At 49.7% G+C, this 23,080-nt stretch overlaps 1 protein-coding gene across 3 annotated transcripts; it reads right to left on the bottom strand.

The window, feature by feature from the left end:
- Positions 1-22,842, bottom strand: UBA1 (ubiquitin like modifier activating enzyme 1). 3 transcript variants are annotated; one of them, XM_012749698.2, is made up of 26 exons: positions 22,712-22,842; positions 14,850-14,966; positions 14,663-14,721; positions 14,406-14,574; positions 14,176-14,310; positions 13,076-13,182; positions 12,762-12,852; positions 12,518-12,650; positions 11,922-12,019; positions 11,675-11,821; positions 11,365-11,541; positions 11,130-11,234; positions 10,961-11,041; positions 10,451-10,606; positions 8,499-8,664; positions 8,162-8,358; positions 5,567-5,631; positions 5,129-5,324; positions 3,988-4,062; positions 3,679-3,868; positions 2,408-2,496; positions 2,044-2,136; positions 1,723-1,914; positions 716-817; positions 506-606; positions 1-334 (listed from the first exon to the last, which is right to left on the bottom strand). In XM_012749698.2, the coding sequence occupies exons 2-26, from the start codon at positions 14,964-14,966 to the stop codon at positions 199-201; spliced, it is 3,177 nt and encodes a 1,058-aa protein (XP_012605152.1). In that variant the 5' UTR covers positions 22,712-22,842; the 3' UTR covers positions 1-198. The 3 variants fall into 3 exon arrangements, with proteins under 3 accessions (XP_012605152.1, XP_012605151.1, XP_012605150.2); XM_012749697.2 differs by lacking the exon at positions 22,712-22,842 and adding an exon at positions 19,483-19,689; XM_012749696.3 differs by lacking the exon at positions 22,712-22,842 and adding an exon at positions 15,421-16,032.
- Between the last annotated feature and the right edge of the window lie 238 nt (positions 22,843-23,080).

Below are 23,080 nucleotides of genomic sequence, written 5' to 3'. Positions count from 1 at the left end.
TCAGGGTTAATAATTCTTTATTAGGATTCGGATTCCAAACAAGGTAGAAAGCAGTGGCAGGAGGGGTTCAGGAGGGGGATGACAAGGGAACACCAGGCTTGGCTAGGTGGGCCACTGCCAGAAACCAAACAGGAGCCCTGGGCTGGAAGGGGTCTGGAGAAGGGTGGACTGAGGCCAGCCTAGAGGAGCAGATGGGGGTCAGCGGATGGTGTATCGTACATAGGGGACCTCGACGTCCTCGCCGCTCTCGTCGTTGCAGCACAGCTCAAGCACCAGCGCCCGCACATGGCGGCCCAGCTTTCGCTTCGACACACGGCTTACAATCTCTGTCATCCTAGGGAGTGGGGGTGGCGGTGGGGGGTTAGGAAGGCAGAAAGCAAGAGAGGAAGGGCAGGTAGGTGGGGGCAGAGGAGGTGAAGGGCAGTGAACAGGAGTGGGATAGCTGGAAGTTGAGGCTCCCCAACCCACACAGGGCCCCCCCCAGCCTGCCCATTGGCCAACTCACGGCTGATCCAACCGTTCTTTGAGCTTGGCGGCTGGCATGAAGAAAGAATAGAGCATGGATACGCCCTGGGACAGCATGGTGATCTCTAATTTGTGCTCTGTCTGGAGAGGGAGGGAGGGGGCACAGAGATGTCATGGGGGTGGATAGGGCAGCAGTCACCTGCACACCTCACCCCTAAGATGGGGTAAGAGGGTGAGGAAGGGGCCTTACCTTAAAGTAGTCAAGGAACTGTTTGAGGGTCATCTCCTCACCGTTAGGCTGCAGTCCCTGTACCTCAAAGCGATCCCACAATGTCCACTCCTGGTTATAATACTATGGGACAAAGAGGGGAGACTAGGATGGGGGCCACCCCAGAGGGTCCAGGCCCCATCTGTCTCTATCCCCCCCACATTCATGCTCAAGCAGACATGTTAAGTCAGATCACAACCCTAGTTTGCTCAAAACCCTCTCATGGCTCCTATCTTACCCTGAGTTAGCACTGAAACCCTTATGACTGACATGCCCTACACCATTGGAATCCTATTTTCTTCTCATCTCCTACCCTCTCATCCTCTCTCTCACTCTGCTCTACTGACTTTTTATACGTCGAACATGCCAGGTACACCCCATGCCCCTACCTCAGTACCCTTGCAAGGACTCTACCTGGAATGCATCCCCACCCACCAAGTGTGTGTCACTTATCCCCTCACCTCCTCCAAGTCTGAACTCAAATGTCGTCTTTTCTGCAAGGCCTTTCCAGATCATCCCACATTTAAAATCCCAAACCCATCCCCTTGCTCCCTGGTATTCTCAACTCCTCCTTATCCTTTTTTGGTTCCAAAATCATTTAACATGTTATTTACATCACCTATTTGATAAATAGAACCTTAGCATCTGAAAAAGGGCATACCCGCATACTGCAGGTACTCAATAAACATTTAAGAGAATTAATGAATGAAACAAGTAAAGCACTTAGCATAGTAAGCACTCAATAAATGTTGGCTACTTTTATATAGTTATTAATAATATTCCAGGGCACAATTCAAACATCCCATCTTTTTGCAGGTACTCAATGTGATTAATGAATAAAAGAATAAAGGGTACACAAAAAGAGTAGGTACACACAGACTGAAACCTTCACCTGGTGACAGGGTATGATGCAAACTTGAGCCAGCTCTAGTAACACCCCCCCCCCAACTCATAAACCTACCTCCCGCTGTGGGCCCTCACCCCCTCACCTGGTGACGTGGTGCAGCAAGGGGTTCAGAGAAACCAAAGAAGGGCAGGGCCAAGTTGAGGAAGCCATTCTTGTAAGAATCAAGCTGTCGGTGCCCCTGCACTACCTTGTACAGCTCCAGACACACAAGGCCAACCACAGCTGCTGTGGTTGTGGCAATGGCTGGGATGATCTTCCCTGCAATCAGCTTGCTCTGTGAGACAGGAAGGGACCAAGGAACATGGTAGTTAAGTTGCAAGAGTCTCAGGGTCTACACAGGGGGCCAAAAGTGGGGAACTCAAACCTGGGAGGGAATGGAACATTAGATCTTGATTCCCCTCACCTTGTGTCGGTCTGCAGGGGGAATGTCATAGTTTTCTGCTCGGAGGTTGGATGCAGCCACAATGAAATCCATGTGGAAGTTGCTGTCATCATCCTGTTATGAGTGGGGAGAGGAACAGATGAGGAAGAAGTTTCCTGGCCTCCAGGGACACAAGTATCCTTCACTGCAATTGCCTGCTGGACTCTCCCAGATCACAAAGGGATGATTGGGAGCATCTGTTCATTCAGAGCCACGTGATAGGCCCACGATCTGATCCCCCACAAAGACCTGGGGCTGGGTCCAGATCCCCCAGAGACCTATTCTCTTGAGCCCATCTGTGCTCAGCCCACCCCCCTGCCCTGCCCAGGGTGCCCTCCCCCAGCACCTTCTCAAAGTCGATGGGATACATCTTGAATCCAGGGAGCTTGTCTGGGCTGGGCAGGGTGGCCTTGAGCTCTTCTAGACGGCTGTCGTCTGCATGAAGAGAGGAACACTGTCAGCCCTTCAGATCTCAGGCTAGGATCTGAAGTGGAAACAGGAGCCCAGTGTGGGTCAAAAGGTATTCAGGCAGAAAAAGGATTTGGAAAAGGAGAGACATCCTGGGAGAGAGGAGGGGCAAGGGGGAAAGATAAAGTAGGAGAACAGAGTACAAACCTGAAAAAGACAAAGAGGTGAGGATATCAAGAGAGATCTCTCTAGAGACACCAAAGAACAGAAATGAAGACGTTAGGAGAAAGTGGAGATGGAGATCAAGAAGGGAGAGGTATAGATCTTGGGGAGAGTAATGTAGAGGGAGATGGGGAGACATTGAGGATACAGGAGGGAAAGGGGATGAAAAAGATACAGAGGGGAAGTTGGAGGGAAGCATACAGATGTGGATATAGAGGGGGAGATGGAGAAGATATGAAGAGGAGAGAGTGGGGGTATATGCAAAGGGTGAAACAGGTAGAAGCAGAAAGATGGAAGAAATGTATAGAGGAGATAATGGGCGATGTGGAAGGAAAGATAGGAAGAAATACAAAGAGAGTAACGTGAAGGGGTAGATATTTCAGAAGGAAGACAGGGACATGGGAGGAGATCTATGCAGAGGAAGATGGGGGAGATAGATGGAAGTAAGTGAAGGGGAAGTTACAGAGCTACAGATGCATTACAGGTATACAGAAGGAAGGTGAGGTAGATAAGTATGTAGACCAGTACTACCAGTAAACTGTAACCCCAAGTTATGGAGGGTGAAGATGCATACAGGCAAACATGGGGGTAGCTGTACGAATGAGGAGATGGGGACAGATATGGAAGGAAACAAAGCAGGCAGGTATCAAGGGAGAGACCACTGGTGGAGAGCATATCCCCTAGAAGAACAGATCAAGAAGAAACAGAGGAAAGAAAAAAACCAAGGCAAATACACATAGAGCAAGAGAAACAAACAGCTCATTCTCCTAAGGGCCAGAGAGTGGGAAGGAGGGGGAGGGAGGGAGATAATTTGCCCCAACTGACCCTCTTCATGTCACAGAGAAAGGGAAACTCAAAGAAGGTGTGGGTAAGCCTCAGGCCTGGAGTCACAGAGCAGAGCCAGGGGTAGAGGACTGGTGGGGAGGCTGGACTAGGCCGGGGACAAGTGGGGGGGTGACTCCTGGCCAAATGGCCAAACACCCTCACCAACAGAGGCATTGGCGCTCTGCAGCTCCTGGTCAGAAACATGGATCTTGACGCCAGACTTGGGGGTGAACTCGGGGACCTGCACAGACTGCAGGAGTGTGGCCACAGCAGCTCGGTCCTGAGAGCCTGTCAGCCCGTAGGTCTGGGCAAACAGGTTGGCAGCAGCCATCACATAGTCCAGATGCAGGGGCTAGGAGGAGGCAGGGCAGGGAAGGGTGAGCACATTAGCCCTCAAGTGGGGAGCTGCCACCTCCTTCCCACCCACTCGCCCTCCCCCTGACCCCAGAAGATCCCAGGGAGGAGACTTACATTGTTGACATCAAAGGTGAGAGGGTGTGGACAGCGTTTGGGCCCAGACCAAAACGGAGCTCCCGAGCTTGTAAGCTAAGGGATGGAGAGATTTTTGAGGAGCGGGACCTGAGAACGAAGGCCTCTCTGATGATCCTGACTCCTCACCTTGGCCCCAGATGTGCTCCCACTCACTATCCCTGGCTGGGCACTCAAAGGGAGCTCAATCATAAAAGACCCAGACTGTAGGGTCCTGTAGGTGGAAGGTCCAAAGCCAGGCTGAACCAGAGATCTGGCTGAGAAAACAATTACCAATTGCTGGGCACTCATTTTGTGCTAAATAGCCATTTAATAAACTCTTATGGATTACTAGGCACTGAACTAAATACATAGCAATCCTCACAAAACCCTGCATGAGGTAGATCATTATTTCTGCTTCACAGAAGAGGAAACTAAGGTACAGAGAAAAGTTATGTGACTTGCCCAAGTTCGAATACAACTGGAATTTGAATCCATACTGATTCTTGTGCCCTTAACTTCAGAATTTCTTCCCCATAATCCCTATCAGCACTGACTAGAAGTCAGGTATGACTCAGCCCATAACACAGGTAAGGGAAACAGAAACCAAGTCTCTCTTTTTTTTTTTCAGACAGAGTCTCGCTTTGTTGCCCAAGCTACATTGAGTGCCATGGCATCAGCCTAGCTCACAGCAACCTCAAACTCCTGGGCTCAAGTGATCCTCCTGCCTCAGCCTCCCGAGTAGCTGGGACTACAGGCATGCGCCACCATGCCCGGCTAATTTTTTCTATATATATTAGTTAGCCAATTAATTTCTTTCTATTTATAGTAGAGACGGGGTCTCGCTCTTGCTCAGGCTGGTTTCGAACTCCTGACCTCAAGCAATCCACCTGCCTCGGCCTCCCAGAGTGTTAGGATTACAGGCGTGAGCCACCTCGCCCGGCCGAAACCAAGTCTCTTGCTCAAAAGAACAAAGAGGAGGGGGGTGAATAGGTCAGGCCTAATAACTCTTCTGAGATTCCCATGCCTCAAGGCACCTGACACAGCTGGAGTAATAGCTGGGAGGAGCCACATCCAGAGCCCATAGCAGATACCATTTTAAGGAAATGCATTCTGCCAAATAGACCCAGCAAGTGGGTATTACCTGGTCAGGAGGGAAGTTGTGCAGCAGCTGCCGGATGTTGTTAGAATACTGGGTGTGCCAGTGGTGGCAGGCCCAGGTCACACAGTCAGCCCAGTTCTGTGGTCGCTGTAGCACCAGGCTGCGCTGCACGGCCTCCAGCACCTCCAATGGCTGGGTACCTGCCAGCCGCAGTGTCCGCTCCACAAACTTGGGGTCTCTATCAGGAATTGGTGGGTGCAAAGGAACAGGATCACACATCGGGCCCAGCGGTGGGCTCCAGGGCAATCCTACTTTTTCCACAGAAAGCTAGTCCTGACTGCCAACAGAAGGAGGCCTGAGCACTCAGTAGTTCATCTGAAAAACATGCCTGGTCCTACGTGCTACCGTGGTAAGGAAAGCAGATAGGAGGCCTTGGCTGGTGGTGAGGGAATGGGATGAGAGGGCATCTGAGTTACTCACGTGAGGTACTGGTTGACGTTTTCTGCCGGCTGCTTGAAAAGGCCTTCAAACTCATCCCGAGCCCACTGCAGACAGAGCAAACAGATTACATGGGTTAATGGTTGACAAAATGGGTTTGTGCAGGCATTAGAATGACCATCCGTGAATAAAGCAAGTAGGAAGTACACAGCTGCTCTGGGAGAGGGGAAGCCCCCTGCCCCACTGCTCCCCAATGTTCTCCACTCCTATCTATACCCAACACTTCAATTGAAAAACCAATAAACTTGATCTGGGCAGTGATTACTTATTATTAACATCTGTGTGCCTTACTCTAAGTATGTTATGACTCAATAAAAAAGAAAAAATTCAAGATAAAAACCAAAAATGACCCCTATTCAGGCCCTGGGACTCGGCAGAAAACAAGACAGAGACTCTGTCCTCTGAGAATTCCTAGGATAGTAAATACAGTCATCAATGAGGTGGTTTGGAGTACGAAGATGCCAGAGATCCAGGTTCAAATTCCAGCTCTGCCACATTACTTGGTTTTGTGACTTTAGGCACACAAGATAACACCCTTACCTCTGTGTCCTTATCTCTATAACAGATACTACAATAGTAATACCTATACCTCATAGGATTGCTAAGAAGGAAGGAGCAAATATGTATACATTTAAAGCTTACTTAAAATAATGCCAGGTACCTAGTAAGTGCTAAGTGTTTACCACAGCCCTGTGAGGTACAGTGTTTCCCGGAAAATAAGACCTGCCCATAAAATAAGCCCTAGCAGGATTTCTAAGCATTTGTGCAATGTAAGCCCTACCCTGAAAATAAGACCTACGCAGCGTATCTGCACAACCCATGCATTTTGTCATGGAGCGGTAAAGACAAAGAGCAGCCCTTCTCATCTGCCCCATGAGAGCTCTATTGCTCGATATGAGAGATTGGGGCCAATGGTGCTAAAGGAAATAGAGTTGCAAGAAATTCAGGATGGAATTCAGAGTTTGGAGAGTTATGATGATGTTCCAGAAGATGACTTAACTATATTTGAATAAATGTAGATTGTTGTACCATACTTAAAAAAAAAACACACATTCCCTGAAAATAAGCCCTAAGGTATCTTCTTGAGGAAAAATAAACATAAGACCCTGTCTTATTTTCGGGGAAACATGGTATATGCTACCATCACCCCCATTTTATTTATTTTTTTTGAGACAGAGTCTCGCTCTGTTGCCAGGGCTAGAGTGCTGTGGCGTCAGCCTAGCTCACAGCAACCTCAAACTCCTGGGCTCAAGTGATCCTCCTGCCTCACAGGCATGCGCCACCATGTCAGGCTAATTTTTCTTTCTATATATTTTTTAGTTGGCCAATTAATTTCTTTCTATTTTTTAGTAGAGACGGGGTCTCACTCTTGGTTCAGGTTGGTCTCGAACTCCTGACCTTGAGCGATCCTCCCACCTTGGCCTCCCAGAGTGCTAGGATTATAAGTGTGAGCCACCTCGCCCAGACACCATCACCCCCATTTTATAGAGGCAGAATATGAGGCACAGAGATGTTAAGTTCATGGCTCTGGAACTGCAGGGTCATAAGGGAAAGTGATAGAACTGATTTTTTCCCTCTCCCTAGTTTGTTTCCACCCTCATACTCCTACTAAATATTCCGAATGGCTGGGCCTCAAACACTGCACTAAGAATTATTCTGATACTACAATGGTTATCCTTAGGTTCTGTTTCTTGGCCTGGGTGCTGGTCACCTGTGTGTTCACTTTGTAAAACTTCAGCTAGATGATACAGGCACTGCTCTGCACTTCTGTGCACCACACACATAGAATCATCCTGATGAACCAGCTATTAAACTCATTGATTGTGAGCAACAGCTAGGGAAACCCGAATATGGAATGAGCATTAAACACAAATAAATAAATAATTGGAAGAGATGGCAAGAAATGACTGTTAATTTTGTTCAGCATGAAAATGATATTTAGGTTAGGCAGCAGTAGTTCTCAACTGGGAGTGATTTTGTCCCCCTAGGGACATCTGGCAATGTCTAGAGACATTTTTAGTTGTCACAATAGAGGGGGAGTGCTATTGGCATCTAGTGGGTAGAAGTCAGGAATGCTGCAAAAAAATCCTACACTGAACAGGACACCTTCCCCCCTCAACAACAAAGAAATATCCAGCTCCAAATGTCAATAGTGCTGAGGTTGAGACCCTGTTATTCATGGACATATCCTTACTTTGTAGAATACTAAAATAGCAGCCAGTAAAGTGTTGTGATGTCTGTGACAAACTAAGCACAGTGAAGAAACAACTATATGAATCTAAGAAGAAAATGTGGCAAAACATTAACAATTCTTAAATCTAAGTGAGAAGTGGTATTTGAGTAATCGCCGTAATATTCCTTATACTTGTCTACACATTGAAAAAAATTTCAAAATAAAAGTGAAAGAAGAATGAGTCATTCTAGAAATCTAGGCTGCCTGGTGGGAAGTGTGGGAGGGAGGTTTGGAGAAAAGGCACATCTTACACTTAGGCATGCAACACCTGAAGGCCAGAGGCCTAGTAGCTGACAGGCAGCCCAAGTGCCTGCCCTCTTTCCCTTCCCCCCTTGGCTGATCACCTGTAGGGTGTGCTCAATGGCATTAGGAAAGTTCTTCAGGGTACAGATGGGGATGGACTTCTCAGGTGGGTCCTGGCTGGAGCTGTACGACTCTGTCAGGAAGGGGATCACCACCTGCACATTGCCCTTGGTGCCCAGTGTGCCTGACTCTAGCAGTGGCTTCCGGTAGTACACACAGCGGCGGTCCATGTACATACCTGTGGAGAGGTTATAGGGAAAACTTGGGCAGTGGGAAATGAATGTCAGAAGAGGACAAGAAGATAGGCACCCCCTCATACATACACACCCAAACACACCCAACGTTGCCCTTGACCTCCTCACCCGCCTCTAAACTCACGGGCATCCACATTGTCCAGGGCATTCGCCACGCCATCCAGGTTTTGGAAGAAATCGTCATCATAAATGCGCTCCGTGTCGGGACCCACCCGGTTCTGGTGGCTTGTTACCCGAATGTGTGGATTCATCTGGCGCACAGCTGCAGTGGCAGTATCAGACTTTAACTTCTAGGGGGGGGGGCGGGTGAGAGAGTACAATTTCAGGGTGGGGATGGGGGAACAGAGCTCAGTTATTTGTGTATTCACCCAACAAGTATCTATAGAGAACTGTCCTTCTGAGGACTGATTTATGTAATGCTAGAAGAACCAGGCCCTGAATTCAGGAAGCTTCTTGGTTTAGCAAGAGAAGACAGTATGTGACAATGTCAATGGCTGGGGCTGTGACAGATGTGGCAAAGGCTCAGTGGAAAGGGAAACTGAGGATAGGCACAGACTGAAGGCAATGGGCCAGACATGTATTCTTTTAGCTACCCAACATCTACTGTCCTTTCAGGTAATATCACCCAGGGTTGGAATAGATTCCCCATAAACAAAACCAAATGCTAGCACACAAGCAGGATCCTTTCAAAGCCCAAGTCAGGTCACATCCTTCCTCTGCTCAGAACCCTCCCCTGGATCCCACCTCCACTTAGGGTAAAGTGAGTTGGCCCCATTACCTCTACCACCTCATCTCTTACCACTCCCACTTCAGTATCTTTGCATGGGCCCTTATCTCAGCCTGGAGCACTCTTTCCCAGAAGAGGGCACTCTAGTCCCTCACATCTGAAGTCTGCAGGAAGGAGGTTTCCCTTAACTATTGTAAATCAAATCTGCAAACCAACCTCCCTGGCACCCCAACTTCCCTGATCTGGTGTTTGCTGTTTCCTTGGCAGAGCACTTATCACTAACATTAACTGCTTACCTCACTACAGTAGTGTGGCTACTGTTTATTATCTGTCCTCCCCCACTAAAATCTGTTTTATTCCTTGATGTATCCCCAGGACCTAGAATAGCACCTACCTCAGTAAGTATTTAGTAAATAAAATGAATGAATGAATGAAAAGGATAATAAATTCTGGGCAAGCAAAAATGACACTGTCCCCTATAGAAGCCTTCCCAGATAGATCTCTGTATAACCTAGTTTCCATCTATGCAGAGAAGAGTGAGCCTAGTGCATTTAAATTGCAATCCTTGGAAAGGCCTGCTTCCAAGGCAGGCCCTTGTCTAGAGTATGGGAACTTGGATTTTGGGAAGGTTCCCACCATTCCCTACCTAATAACTGTGGTGCACTGTGTCTAAACCATTCATGCAAACAATACAGTTTGTGCTGAACACCTTCTTTCCTTCTGGGAATCTAGAATTTTGGTACATGCCAGGCAGAGGGCGCCTATGTGACTAGCCCCAAGAAAAAGCCCTGGGTGTTGAGTCTCTAAAAAATTTCCCTGGTTGGCAACATTGCACAAGGAAAGTGTAACAACTATTGTTACAACTTGTTACTGTTGTTACTGTTGCCAGGGAAATTAAACATGTCCTATGCAACTCCACTGGGAGAAGACTCTTAGAAACTTGCACCTGGTCTCCCCCAGACTTTACCCCATGAGTCTTTTCTCTTTGCCAATTTTGTTCCATATGCTTTTGCTGTAATAAATCATGCTATGAGTATGATATATGCTGAGTCCTGTGAATCCTCCTGGTAAATCACTGAGCTTATGTGGTTTGAGGGACCCCTAACAGTGTCCCAACCCAAACTGATAAGAGGTCAAAGAAAAAGAAGAAAAAGGAGATAAAATAGTACATTCAAAGGAAGGATACTCAATGACTGTTGAAGGAATGACAGAAACTGAGCGAAAGAAGGGTCAAAAAAGGGCCTCTGGCAGAGGTGGAAAGCTCTCTGCCAGGAAGAATGGGAATAAGAAAAAGACAAGAGGAAAGTAAGATGACAAAGCCCCGTCGCCTTAACCCCCACCCCACTCACCGTGACATCCCAGGGCCGGAACAGAAACTGTCGGTTCAGATTTGACTTCTCAATGGTGTCCATGTCTGTGACAACGATCTCTCCGCCCTCCCCACAGCCCAGGCCAATCATGGCAAAGTTCTTGAGAAGCTCACAGCCAATGGCGCCTGCACCCACCTAAAAAGCAGCCAAGAAGAGAGAAAGAAACTGGTCAGGGTGACACAGGTTAGTACAAAGCTGCCTATCACTCCTCATTCTCCCTGGAGGCAGCAGTAAAGGGGAAGGTCTAATGCCACATCTTCAGGTTCCAGGGCTGTAAGAAATAACCCTATCATTTGAGAAAGGAGGCACTAGAGGGGGAGACAGAAGGACACACCAGGCTTTCCTTCAAGATAATGAAAACAGCAAAGGGAATGTAATATGGGTACAAGAACCAGAAGACCCTCCCTTGGGATGCAGAAGGAAGCCCTGGAAGAGATGGCCAGTGGCCAGGGGAGGTGAAGGTAGCAGGTGTCCAAGGGGATCACTCACCAGGAAGTACTTCTGCTTGCCCAGCTTCTCCTGTAGGTCTGAGCCAAATACAGCCACCTGCCCGTCATAACGGCTCTGGCGCTAAGGAATGCGATGGGAGGAAGATCAGAAAGAGGCCTCTCCAGAAATGCCCCCAGTGATGCCTTCCCCATAGACCCCACTCACATACCGGGAGGCATTTGTCCTCTGTGAGGACCTCTTTGTCCTCAGGTAGACACTCAAGGGCATCAAAGTATAACCACTGCATGATGGGCATAAACTTCCCAGAGCAGGCCTGGGCAGGGTAAGGAGAGAGGAAGGTGGTCAGCAGTTAATCGGGACCTAACACAGATAAGCAAGTTATGGAGTCAGTGAGGCACCTAGCCCACCCATAACCCTGCCCACCCCTCCCCACCCATGCTAACCTTCATGACCTCCTGGGCAGCTAGGCCCCCAATGAAGGCATTAATGGGCGCCAGGTCCCCAGCAGCCACATATGCCAGCTTCCGGATGAGGTCCTCATCCAGGTTGTCTTGCTGCACTGCTGGCAGGGCTCGAGCATTCACAGCCTGTGCTAGGGCCACCAGTTCTGTTGCATCCTCCTGGTGGGCCAGAGGAAACCAAGAGAGGACCTGTCAGACCACTGTAGGGGGAGGGAGAGTGGAAGGGTAGAGAGGCATGGTGGGCCTTTAGCAGCAAGGATGTGTGCCCTAGCTGGCTCACGCACCCACCCACCTCATTTCGGGGCCGAGGTGGCCGGCTATGCTGAACACAGAATTGGTGCAGGGCCTGGAAGCCAATGTGCAGCTGGGCGGGGCGAGAATACTTGGCGAAGTCTGTCATCACAAAGTCAGGCTCTGCCAGTGAGGCCACCAAGGATTTCTGTAGCGGGGCAGGGCATCAGAACCAGAAGAGAAATGGAGAACTTGGAAATGCCTACAACCACCCTCCACAGCCCACTGCTCCCTGCCAACACACTCACAAAGCTAATCTTCTTAGGTACTTTGACCTGACTGACGATGCCACCACGGATATAGTCAGAGAAGTTGGAGGTGTCACAGATGCTAAAGGTGTAAGGACCTATAGTGGATGGGAAGATTGTCAGTCTACCCACCCTCCCTAAAATCCACACCTACGAGATAAGGAAAAAACTATCCCTGACTAAGCTGAGACATCCGGAGCCATCTCCTCTCTGCCCCAGGGTCTATTTGGACATCAGAAACCACCTCCCCTCTGCCTCAGACCCAGCTCAGACCCCATAAGACCCTATGTCACTGGCTCCTAGTCTATACTGGAAGACCTTCTCTGTTTCATGTCCAAATCAGCTCACACAGGAGTGGATCCTCTGATTTGTCCTGTTCAGACACCAGAAACCTTTCCCCCTTAGCTCAGATACCAGGGACTCATTCTCCCAGAAACAGCTCAAACACAGGTAGCCCCTCTCCCCCATGCCCACAAGTTCTGGCTGGACCCCAGAGGATTTTGGTTTATCTCAGACACTCAAGATGTGTTTCCCCTCGGTCTGAACCCTAGATCATCTCCTAGCTCCCCTCTGATTCCCCCATGGCTCTAGCTCACCCAGGACTTTGATCTCTATGGGCTGATTTCCATTGAGTTCAATCATTCCCTGTACTTCTGAAAAGGAGACAAAGTCACCACTCTCAAATCCATGTCGGGCCTCATCCAGGCAGGTAACCACACCGGGGTTGTCCTGGTTAAAGGAGAAGTGAGCCTCAGAGGCAGGCTCCTGGTACCAGGAGCAGACGAGAAGGACTACCGCTGCCCATGTGCCTGCCAGGCCCCCTGAGGCTGGTCTCCTTACCTTGGTGATCATAGAAACCATAGCACTGAGCGGCTGCTCCCCATTGGGATCTGTGAGGATCATTTCCTCTCCAAAGTCACAAAAGAGCTGCCTGTAGAGGGAGGCAATAGGGCTGATGGCCGAGTCCCATGCATATACAGACCCCCACGTGGCCCTCAAGATGCAGTGGATACTTGCTGAGCAAACTCAGCCCATCACTGCTGGGAAATCAGATGGTGCTTGAGCCACATGGGGAGAGGGCAGTGAGAACCTGGGGGTCTTGGCCTGGGTCTGTTAGGGGGTGGGTGGAAAAAGGGGTAGGGGATGGCACTCACCCAAACAGGCCCCGTGTGTCTGCCACCACTAGCTTGATGCCATGGCTGTGACAGAACTCACCCACTCGCAGCTGGTCCTCCAGGGGGGTGTTGGTAAGAACCACCACCTGTGGAGAGGGAGAGGCTCAGGCCAGACTGACACTGGAGTAAAAGGGAGAGAATAATGGAGGAATGCTGGTGTGGAAGACTCAGGCAGTCCTTCCTTAAGGCAGAGATGTCTAGGGGTTTTGCTGGTCCAGCCCTCTGTCACAAACACATAGTATCTACTGTGTGTCAGACTCCAAGAAGGTGAAGCTCAGTGAAGAGAAAAATGAATCCCTAGGCCATACCAGGAAAGGTTAAAAGGTAGCTGAAAGGACAGAGTCTGGAGAACTGATTCATTTTTTTGACAAACACCCAATGCTGTCTGCCTACAAGCCAACCGTGCCCTGCAAGACAGAGAAGCAGTAAAACTCTGTCCCCTGCCAAAGTCTGAGCTCACTCCTACCACACCCACCTGCTCCCAATTCTCAAGACACAATGCCTGCTCAGCCATGAATTTTGGGATTTTGCTCTCTGCCTGAATGTTCATCCTTCCCCACCAGGGTGAGCTCCTACTCCTACATCAGGATTTAGCTCCAGTGCCTTGGCTCTGGGATAACCCAGGGCAGAATCTCAGTTCTCAGAGCTCCTCTTTCTGGCCTAGACTTTTTAATTAACACTCATATAGTCCTTATCATGTGCCTATACTACATGCTTAACCCTCACAAAAACTCCATGAAGTCAGTACTACTACCATGTCTAATCTACAAACAGGAAAACTAAGGCACAGGAGATTAAGTGGCCTGTCCAAAGTCACACTAGTAGAGCTGGAAGCTCACAGTTAAGGCAATCTGGCTCCAAAGTCTGTCCTGATGCCCACTGTGCTATACTCTCTGTATACATCTTCCCCCTGAAAAGGCAGGTCCAGGGTCTATATCCTGTCTGCATCCTCTAGGCTCCCCCAGCATGAAACCTGGTATCCGTGACTGACCCATTAAATAGATACTGAAAAATACTGAACAAACCAGACATGAACTCTGAGAGAATTGGGCAGGAGGCTGGGTGGTGCCCCAAGATACCTGGAAGCCACTAAGGAAGTCCTCAACGAGGGGCCCAGTGTAGGCAGTGACAGGCACGTAGCTGTTGAGTTCAGCAAGGCGGGGTTGTGATACCTCAGCCCGGTTTTTACCGATGTCCTCCTCCCGCAAGTAGAACTGCAAGGGGGTGTAGTAGGGGAAAAAGTGAAGTGGCCATAGCACCCATAGGGTGCTGGTTCCTTAGCAGGGGAAAGGAGGATGGGAAGAGGTACCTGGGAGGACAAGTCAGCCCACTGGGCAGTGCCCTGGTCATGTAGAGTGACAGCCTTGACCCCACCAAGGATGATGTTCTTAGCAATCTCCACACCCAGGCCCCGAAGGCCTGACACCAGTACGCTGGATGTCTGGAGCCGTTTCATTGCTTCATGGCCCAACACATACCTGTCAGGTTAGGGAGTACCCAGGGTCAAGGCCTGCCCCACCCAATCCTATCCTCTCAGCATCCCATCCCAGCCTCAGCCCCACTTACAGCTGCCGGGAGTAAAGACCCTCATCTATGTCTGCTTCACTGCCGTTCTTCGCCATTCCCTAGGGATGGAGGGAAATAATGGTTTCAGGGAGATACGCAGCAGAGGGGCATAGACAGATGGACCGTGATACAAAAGACTTTCCCACCCACCACCCCACCTTCAGGTCTCTAGGCAGAAGACACTCACGTTGGTTGGCACCGAGGGCACTTCAGACAACACAGACTGGGCAGGGGAGCAGTTAGAACCCGGCTTTGGATCAGGCCCGGACACGCGACGTTTCTTGGACAGCGGCGAGCTGGACATCTAGAGGGAAAAAGGAGGGTCAGAGGTGAGCCAGTGGCACGTGGGTAATTTATGCTGTTTATTAGTAGCAACTGCAGGGAAAGGGAAGACTTACGTATTAGTACCCCCATTTTACAGAAGAGGGGACAGGCCCAGAGAGGTGAAGTGACTTGCCCAGGGTCACACAGCTGTCAGAGCTAAGATCTGAACCCAAGTAGTCCGGTTTACACATTCATGCTGCTGACCACTAAGTCATTTGTCTCTCCCCAGCCCAGGATAATGAGAGAGAAAGAGACTGTAATCCTGCTGGGTAAGAGGAATGACACGATGTACTTATGGGAAGGTCAGAGGAGGGATGTGGATCCAGGACAGACCCAGTTCCAAATCTTGACCCTGCCACTTCTGGACAGACAACATTTGACCCCTATGGACCTCAGTTTCTCACCTGTAATATAGGGGTGATAATACCACTTACCTTCCCCATGGGGCTGTCGAGATGAGAAATAACACAGACCATAGAGCCTGGCACAGAGTAGGTAGGCAACAACAAGCAGCCATTCTCCTCTCCCTTAAGCCCAGGGGCGGTGGGGGGAAAGGGGAGAGTGCAGGAGGGAAATGAGGCTTGGACATCCATCAGGATGGCATGATAGCAGAAGAGATACCTTGCTGAGAACCCAGTCCCCAGAGGAGCTCAGGGAGGAATGTTTTACAAAGTCCAACACTGCTCCCCCAGCTTTGGGATGGTAAAACTGACCCAGGCCAATAAAAAAGTTGCAGAAAGAGAAAAAACACACTTCCCAAGCCTCATCTGCATGTGGAGTCCCGTAAATAAGCTGACAATAATGATAAATGAGTATTTATTATGAGTTCTCCCTGTACCAGATGGCCATACTAGCACTTTATGAGCCTTGTGTCACTCTGTCTTGAGGGCACCCCTGGGGGGTTTGGAAAGCTATCATAACACCCAAGTTACACTGGAGGAAAAAAATTCACTCAGGGAACGTTTGGTGGCTTTACCAAGGTTCCCAAAGTGTGAGTGGCAGAGCTGGGACCAGACTAGGACCTGCTGACTCTGAGGCTTAAGCTACCTCCCACCAGTATTATCGTGTTTCATCCCTTCAATAGCCCTGACCCGGCAAGGCAGGGTTTAGCGTCCCTGCTGGACAAATGTGAAAACTTGAGCTCATGACACCAAGTAACTTGCCAAGGGTCACATACTAGGTCCCAGAGATAGAACAATATAGCCCAGTGTGAAAGTAAAATCTGGTGGTGGGAGGTGACTGGATCCAGATGCTGGAGATGACAAGACCCTAAATCATTTCTCCTCACCCCTAAGGCTCCTCTAAGTATCAAGCCTTTGCTTAAACCCAAGTCTTCTGTTCACACAAGTCCTCCTACACCAAGCCATTTTTGACACTAAGTACCCTTATGTACCTAAGATTCCACCTTGGCACCTGTCACTCTAGCACTAACCGTAATGACAAGAGCTTCCTACCATTTACCAAGAGCTTACTGCCTGTCAATCATAAGGTAAAGGACTTTGTCTAATGTTAACAATGCCCATGAAGCAGATAACCCTATGCCCAAATCACAAATGAGACAACAAAAGCTCAGAGAACTCCATTCACTTGCCCAGAGTCACACGAATGGTGGGAGACTTTGCCAAATGTCTCCGGAGTGAATAGAGCCAGGTGGGCTCAGGGCCCACCCAGAGGGCTAAGGGATGGGGAATGAGAGAGGCAGCAGGATGGCTAGGGCCACTGCCACAGCCAGGCAAACTTCTAGGAATGCCAAGAACCAACCTGGGTATGAAGAGGCTTGGTGAGTCAGTAGGGAAACAAAGGCAAACCATATTTTCCATTTACTGACTCTCTGACCCAGGCTAGGGATCTCATTTCCTCTGAGCCCCATTTTCTCCAAATGCTGGAACACACCTAACTATCCTCAAGGGGCTGCTGGAAGAATTAAAGAAGCCAAGGTCTGTGGTCATAACTCACTAACCTGAGGACCTGAGTTCCTCCATGGGCACCTGCAGTGGCCCCCATACTTCATTATTTAGTTATCTGCTTGCCTTGTCATTGGTCAGTTTTTTTGGGACACACGATCTATTTGCTCCCTAAATCAGAGATGATCCAGGGCCAGAGAGCTCTTTAACACCTAGACCTTTCACTTCGAGACCACTAGCGCCGGCATCAAGAGTCTAAGCAAGTTTGGGATGATTGTTCCAGTGGATTTCAACTGTAAAGGTTTGGAACAGCTCTGTTGCAAGGCAAGCAGAGGGAATCTGGGGCAGAAACCCCAGAGAGGAACTAAAGATCACCCATCCCCAACAGAAAATAAATCCATATCCTTTCTCTCTCAACATATGCTCAAGTCTCTATTAGAACACATATACTGAGAATTGTTTGGCAAAGTTGAAATGGGGCTTTGAGTTTCAAAACATACCTGGGGTGTCCAAACTGGTGATTGTGAAGGCTAAGCATTCGGCCCCAAACCAGAGAAGATGGTTTGAGGAAAGAATTCTGGAGGTTTGAGGGGGCAGACACAGGGTCAGGTTATCAGGATGGAGAAGCTGAGGCCTCTCATGCTTCCTAGGAGGGGTTAACCAAGAAATCCTTGGGAATGTAAGAGAGGAGATTCAGGAAGTGGTTGTCTGAGCCCAAGGAGCCTCTGAGGGAGATAGGAAAGGGAATGTTAGAAGTACTGGGGGATGGAGAGATGGGTGAGGGTGCTAGGGAAGACTCAAATCTGGGTCTGTGGAAAAGGATCTTTGGGGGAAGGGCTGGGAAATTGTAGTAGAGGCCCCCAGAGGCTGCAAGGAGGCAGGAGGACAGCTGATGGACCCCATGGAAGCTGCCAAGAGGAATGGATGGGAGAGATTCTAGAACCTGAGTAGGCAGCTAGAAGATGCTGGGGGTGTAGGGTGAGGAATATTCCCCCTCAGGAAGACGCTGGGGCTCTGGGGGTCTCTAAGGACAGATACTGGTAACAAAGAGAAATCTTTAACCAAAAACAAGAGGCTTGCAGGGGGAGTGGTGTCTCTGATATTCATGCTATAGAGCCCCAGGAGCCTGTGAGGGTGGATGCCAAGGGGCTGGGAAAAGTCTCTGAGGACGGACCCTTGGGGAGGGATTTCTAATGGAGCACAAAGGCCCTGTGTTGATCTCCAACAGGACATGCTAGGTACCACAGCTGCTCTGAAGGGGTGGAAAGGGGAAGCTGAGCCCAAATAGTTCAGGCCTTAAACAGGTTAGTAAGCAAACACTAGCTACGTCCCCAACTGGGATTGGGTTTCTCTAACCAATTATGTTGGACTCCACAGAGGCTCTGAGAGTAGATGCTGAGAAGGGGGGTTTTCTACTCTGATGGAAGACAAGGGGGCCCGTTGGGGGAAGGGACATCTAACAATGATACTGGGGTCCTATGAGGCTGAAAGCAGAACCTGAGGGCTTCTGACTGGGGACCGATTCTGAGGCCTGATGTGAGGTTAAGACATTTGTAAAAAGAGAAGCTAGAACTCTGGTCACCTTGTGAAGGCAAAGGTTGGGTGTAGGGTGGGGTTGGGGAGGCGAGTCTCTGATGGAGGGGGCTAGAAGCCAATAGGGTCTGCAAGAGCAGATGTGGGCAGGGGATCTTTGATGGAGAATTGTGTATTCCAACAGTTCCTCCCTGGTGTCTGGTCCCCTGGGAGGCTTTAGGGGTTATGGGTGTCCAATAGGGATGGTGCTGAGGCCTGTGAGTAATCTCTGAATACTGGCAGCTTGAAAAAGGAATTCCCTAAAAGTAGAGAAAGTCTCTATAAAGGCAGATTGTAGGAATTGAAGGAGTTTCTCAAGGCAGATGCAGAGAGGGGTCTCTGAATAGAAATGCTGGGCCCAGAAGGTTCTCTGATGGAAGATGCCAGGGCCATGATGGGGTTGGGAGACCTGAGATGTGAGAAAGGGGTCTCCAACGGGAAGCCCAAGTCTAGTCCCCGTGGAAGCTCCTAGGGCAGCTAGTGTGTGCAGGGGGAGGAGGGTCTGAAAGAAAAATGCTAGAGAAAGCTCTTTCCAAATTGAAGGCCATATAGACCCTCCCTGAGATCTGGCCCCTCTTGGAAGCCATGAAGGCAAATACTGACGGGCTAGGAGGTGTCTCAGGAGAGATTCTGGGGCAGGTCTTTAATGGCATACAATGGTGAGGGCTCTGACCAGCAATGCTGATCACGCTAAGCCTCTGCTGGAAGACTCGGGGGAATTCTGATCTAAGATACAAGGTTTGGGACGAGCTCAGGTCTCAGACTAGTGATGTTGGACCTGAGTCTCTAAAATCAGATCCTAGAGTTCCGACCCCAAGGTCAGATTTCCGAGCCGAAGGGAACAGGGTGGTCTCGCACAGGAAAAGTCTGTCCCGCCCCAGAATCTTCCCCTCCCTCCCTCCGCCGATCCCTGGTGTCTAAGTTACCGCGGCTCACCCCGACATCAGCCCGGCTCAGGACCCTCCAAAGCCTCCCGAAACCCTTGCCCCAGGCAAGGCACCGAGAAAGGCCGTTTTTTACCAATGCCGGTTCCCCGGGTCGCGCCGCCGCCAACTCCTCAAGGAGCCGAAGCCAAGCCCGGCCGCCACCCTCCTCCTTCTCCTCCTCCTCCCCGCCGCCTGGGCTGCCTAGAATCGCCTCCGCCGCCTTCTCCTCCCCCGGCCGATGTGGTTGTGGCTGTCCCTGCCACCTCCTTCACCTCAGTGCCGACACAAGATGGCGGCTGCTGAGGCTGGGGCCGGAACAAAACCTTGGGCCCCACCCCCCCAGGAACCCGGATGCAAGCGGGACGCGCCCACTCAAGAATCATGTATAAAGTTCCCTGCACGGTTGTGACTCATTCGGTTAGAAGGGGAACAGCACCACCTGGTGGCTACTATGGCAACAACCAGGCAAACAGGTAAAACAGAGGCCACGCCCCATGGAACATGAATAATGAATTAATTGTTGCAGCCAGGCTGCCATGGAAACCAAGAAAGGATGGCGAGGCCGCGTCTCCTGATCATGAATTATACATGAAGCCGAGTGGTTGGTTAATTCGGCAAACTGAAAGCCGATGTTAAAATATGGAAGCCACACCCCCGTTCATGAATAATGAATGATCTTACGGCGGCCCGGAAAGCGAGGAGACTAAGACCACATCTTATTTGTGAATAATGCATGAGGCCCAGTGGGCTGAAAGAAAAGGGGCAAGCCCGCCTATTGCTGCGTCTAATACCCTGTAAGCAGGGAAATAGGGCTACTGCAGGGAAAACACATTTCCCTGGCTCCTGAATAATTAATGATGCTACTGCAGCAGCTCAACCTGGAAACTCAGAGAGGTCAAGAAAGGTCCCACCCACTTCATGAATTATGCATGAGGATAGATGGTCTGAAATACTAAAAAGACAGACCTACCAGCAAATAGGGATTATTATAGTATAGCCTAGCAATATAACCACACCTTTCCTGTTCACAAACAATGAAATATGCTGCTGCAGAACCACAGGGGAAACCCAAGAGGAGTCTAGGCCACCTCCGTACCAACTTAGGAACCAGGCTGCCTTGATCCAACCAAATCCAGACTCACTATATATACCTTTGGCAGATGCCTCAGTTTCCACAACTGTAAAATGAGGATAGTAATATAATTCATCCACTTCATAGAGGTGAAATGCATTATTATGAAAATCAGAGAATATGAATTATAAAATGAGCCTTAGAACAGTGCTGGCACAAGGCACTGTTAAATTTTTAAAATATTATATAATATTAAGGTAATATGTAAATATAAATTTCATCAATATAAGATTAGTTATGAGTGAAGATATACTCAGCCACTAGAGAAACCCCCAACTTGGGCCACTGTTTCCCCATCCATAAAATGGAAATGATAATAGTAACTTACCCTGTGATGGAGTTTAAATAAATAAATATGTAGAAAGGGCTTCGAACAGAGTGCCTGGCACATACTAAGTGCTATATGACTAACATTAGTAGTAGTACTATTATATTGGGAGAGGGGGACATTATGGCATTTGGTTAAGACTATAGACTGGGCCGGGCGCGGTGGCTCACGCCTGTAATCCTAGCACTCTGGGAGGCCGAGGCGGGCGGATTGCTCGAGGTCAGGAGTTCAAAACCAGCCTGAGCGAGACGCCATCTCTACTAAAAAAAATAGAAATAAATAAATTGACCAACTAAAAAAAAATAAAAATTATATATATATATATACACACACACACACACACACACACACACACACACACACACAAATTAGCCGGGCATGGTGGCGCATGCCTATAATCCCAGCTACTCAGGAGGCTGAGGCAGCAGGATTGCTTGAGCCCAGGAGTTTGAGGTTGCTGTGAGCTAGGCTGATGCCATGGCACTTACTCTAGCCTGGGCAACAAAGCGAGACTCTGTCTCAAAAAAAAAAAAAAAAAAAAAAAAAAAAAAGACTACAGACTGTGTAACTAGACTGACTGGGTTTGAATCCTGGCTAAATTGCTCACTGATTGTGTGACCTTAGGCAAATTACTTAGCCTTCCTGTGTCCCACTTTCCTCATTTATAAAGTAGGATAATAATAACCTATCTCCTAGGATTGTTGTGAAGATTAAATGGACTAAGTGGCTAAATGAGTGTAAACTAATCTTATCATTATCCTCATACCCATTTTTCAGGCTCACAGAAAGATTTGCCAGAGATCACACAACTGGCAAGGATCGATGGGATTTGAATACAGAGGCTCAGCTGATAATCTGGGATTACTGCGCCATAAGGAATGAGCACTGCAGGTGTCATCCCTTCGCCAGCCACAAGGCTTAAAACCCTGGAGCCTACACGGTTTCCCGTAGATCATGCAGATAAAGCTGTAAACCCACGCCCCTCATGAATTATGTACATGCCCCTAGAAAAGCCACAGAAAACTCAAGGCGCTACTCACCTGTGCGAATAATCAATGAACTCTACTTTGCGCGGCAAACTTGAGAACGCCCCTTCAGCACGCTGATCCGCCCCTTGTGAATAATTCACAAGCTTATACCTCTAGCGGACCAGGTGCAAAAGAGGCAAAATCGCCTTTCCACTACAGCCCCACCTCCTCATGAATAATGAATAAAGCCACCGCCAACGAAGGCTCGGCAGCACTGCGTCCGCTCAGGAAGAGTCTGGCAGACACCGCTCCAGCGTCCCTTCCCCAGCCTGAGCTGGGGGCTCCTATCCCTGAAAATGTGTGGGCCCCGACGTGTCCAGTCTCTCAGTCCTGAACATCCAAGCGACGGACGGCGGGGGAGGGGGCTACCTCATCACAGAACCAGAGGTCACAAACGCCACGGACACCTTCAGAATGCCACGTCGGTCCCGAATGTTCTGTCTCCAGGACCCGTCCTGAAACAAGCCCTCCCCAAATTCTGCCTTGACTTTAGTAACCTCAAAGTTCGCCTCTCCCCTTGAACAATTCAAATCCTGTCCCACAGACAGAGTAGCCATACACGAACCCTAAGAATCCCCCCAGCCCCCCAAACCCTGCCCCCGAGGGGTTTAAACCTGCTTCTGAGGAGTACTCCCAAAACGGACCCCCAAATTCCACCTAGGAGTCCCCAGACGCCACTTCCTAGGGGTCTCCTCTAAAGCAGACACTCCGTAAATGTTGCCCCGGGGTCCGGAGCCTCCAAATATGCCCATTAGGGGATCCCAAAATTGGGATTAGGGGAGTGCCCTCCTCCAAATGCTGTTCAGGGTTGTGGGGGCACGATGCTCCAGCTCACCCCCTGTGCCGGGCGGAAGCCTCGCCTTCCTGCTGGAGATGAGCAGAAGCCACGGGGCAACGGAAGAGCAAACCACCTCCGCCGTACAAGAGGAGCCAGAGTTTGCGCGGAGCTCGGAAGCGCGGGGCCTTGGAGGGCCCCCGGGTGTGGGACGTACCACGGGTGCTTTGCAAAAGGGGCGCCCTGCCCGTACTGCCGTGCCGCGGGCCTATTTCAGACACAGATACCCCTACAGATTGTGGTACGTCCGGACTGCGCCAGGCATGCTGGGGGTGGTAGTTCTGTCTGGCTAGTGCCTGGTGCACGTGGTGGACATCAGCGCCCCGAGTATGGAAAAATGTAAACCCGGGCTCTGGCATTCCGGGAGCC

The sequence above is a fragment of the Microcebus murinus genome, chromosome X, assembly GCF_040939455.1.
Source record: "Microcebus murinus isolate Inina chromosome X, M.murinus_Inina_mat1.0, whole genome shotgun sequence".
Classification (NCBI taxonomy): domain Eukaryota; kingdom Metazoa; phylum Chordata; class Mammalia; order Primates; family Cheirogaleidae; genus Microcebus; species Microcebus murinus.
Note: the sequence above shows the minus strand (reverse complement) of the source record. Positions and strands in the feature narration are given on the sequence as shown.

What these genes read in the sequence shown, in the direction of transcription:
- UBA1 (XM_012749696.3), bottom strand. Translation starts at nt 15,579, where the DNA reads ATGGATGTCCAAGCCTCATTTCCCTCCTGCACTCTCCCCTTTCCCCCC. An exon ending in GCAAGCAGAAGTACTTCCTG is followed by an intron (nt 10,607 to 10,960) that starts GTGAGTGATCCC and finishes GCTGCTTTTTAG; the next exon opens with GTGGGTGCAGGCGCCATTGG. An exon ending in ATCCCATCGACTTTGAGAAG is followed by an intron (nt 2,137 to 2,407) that starts GTGCTGGGGGAG and finishes CACTCATAACAG; the next exon opens with GATGATGACAGCAACTTCCA.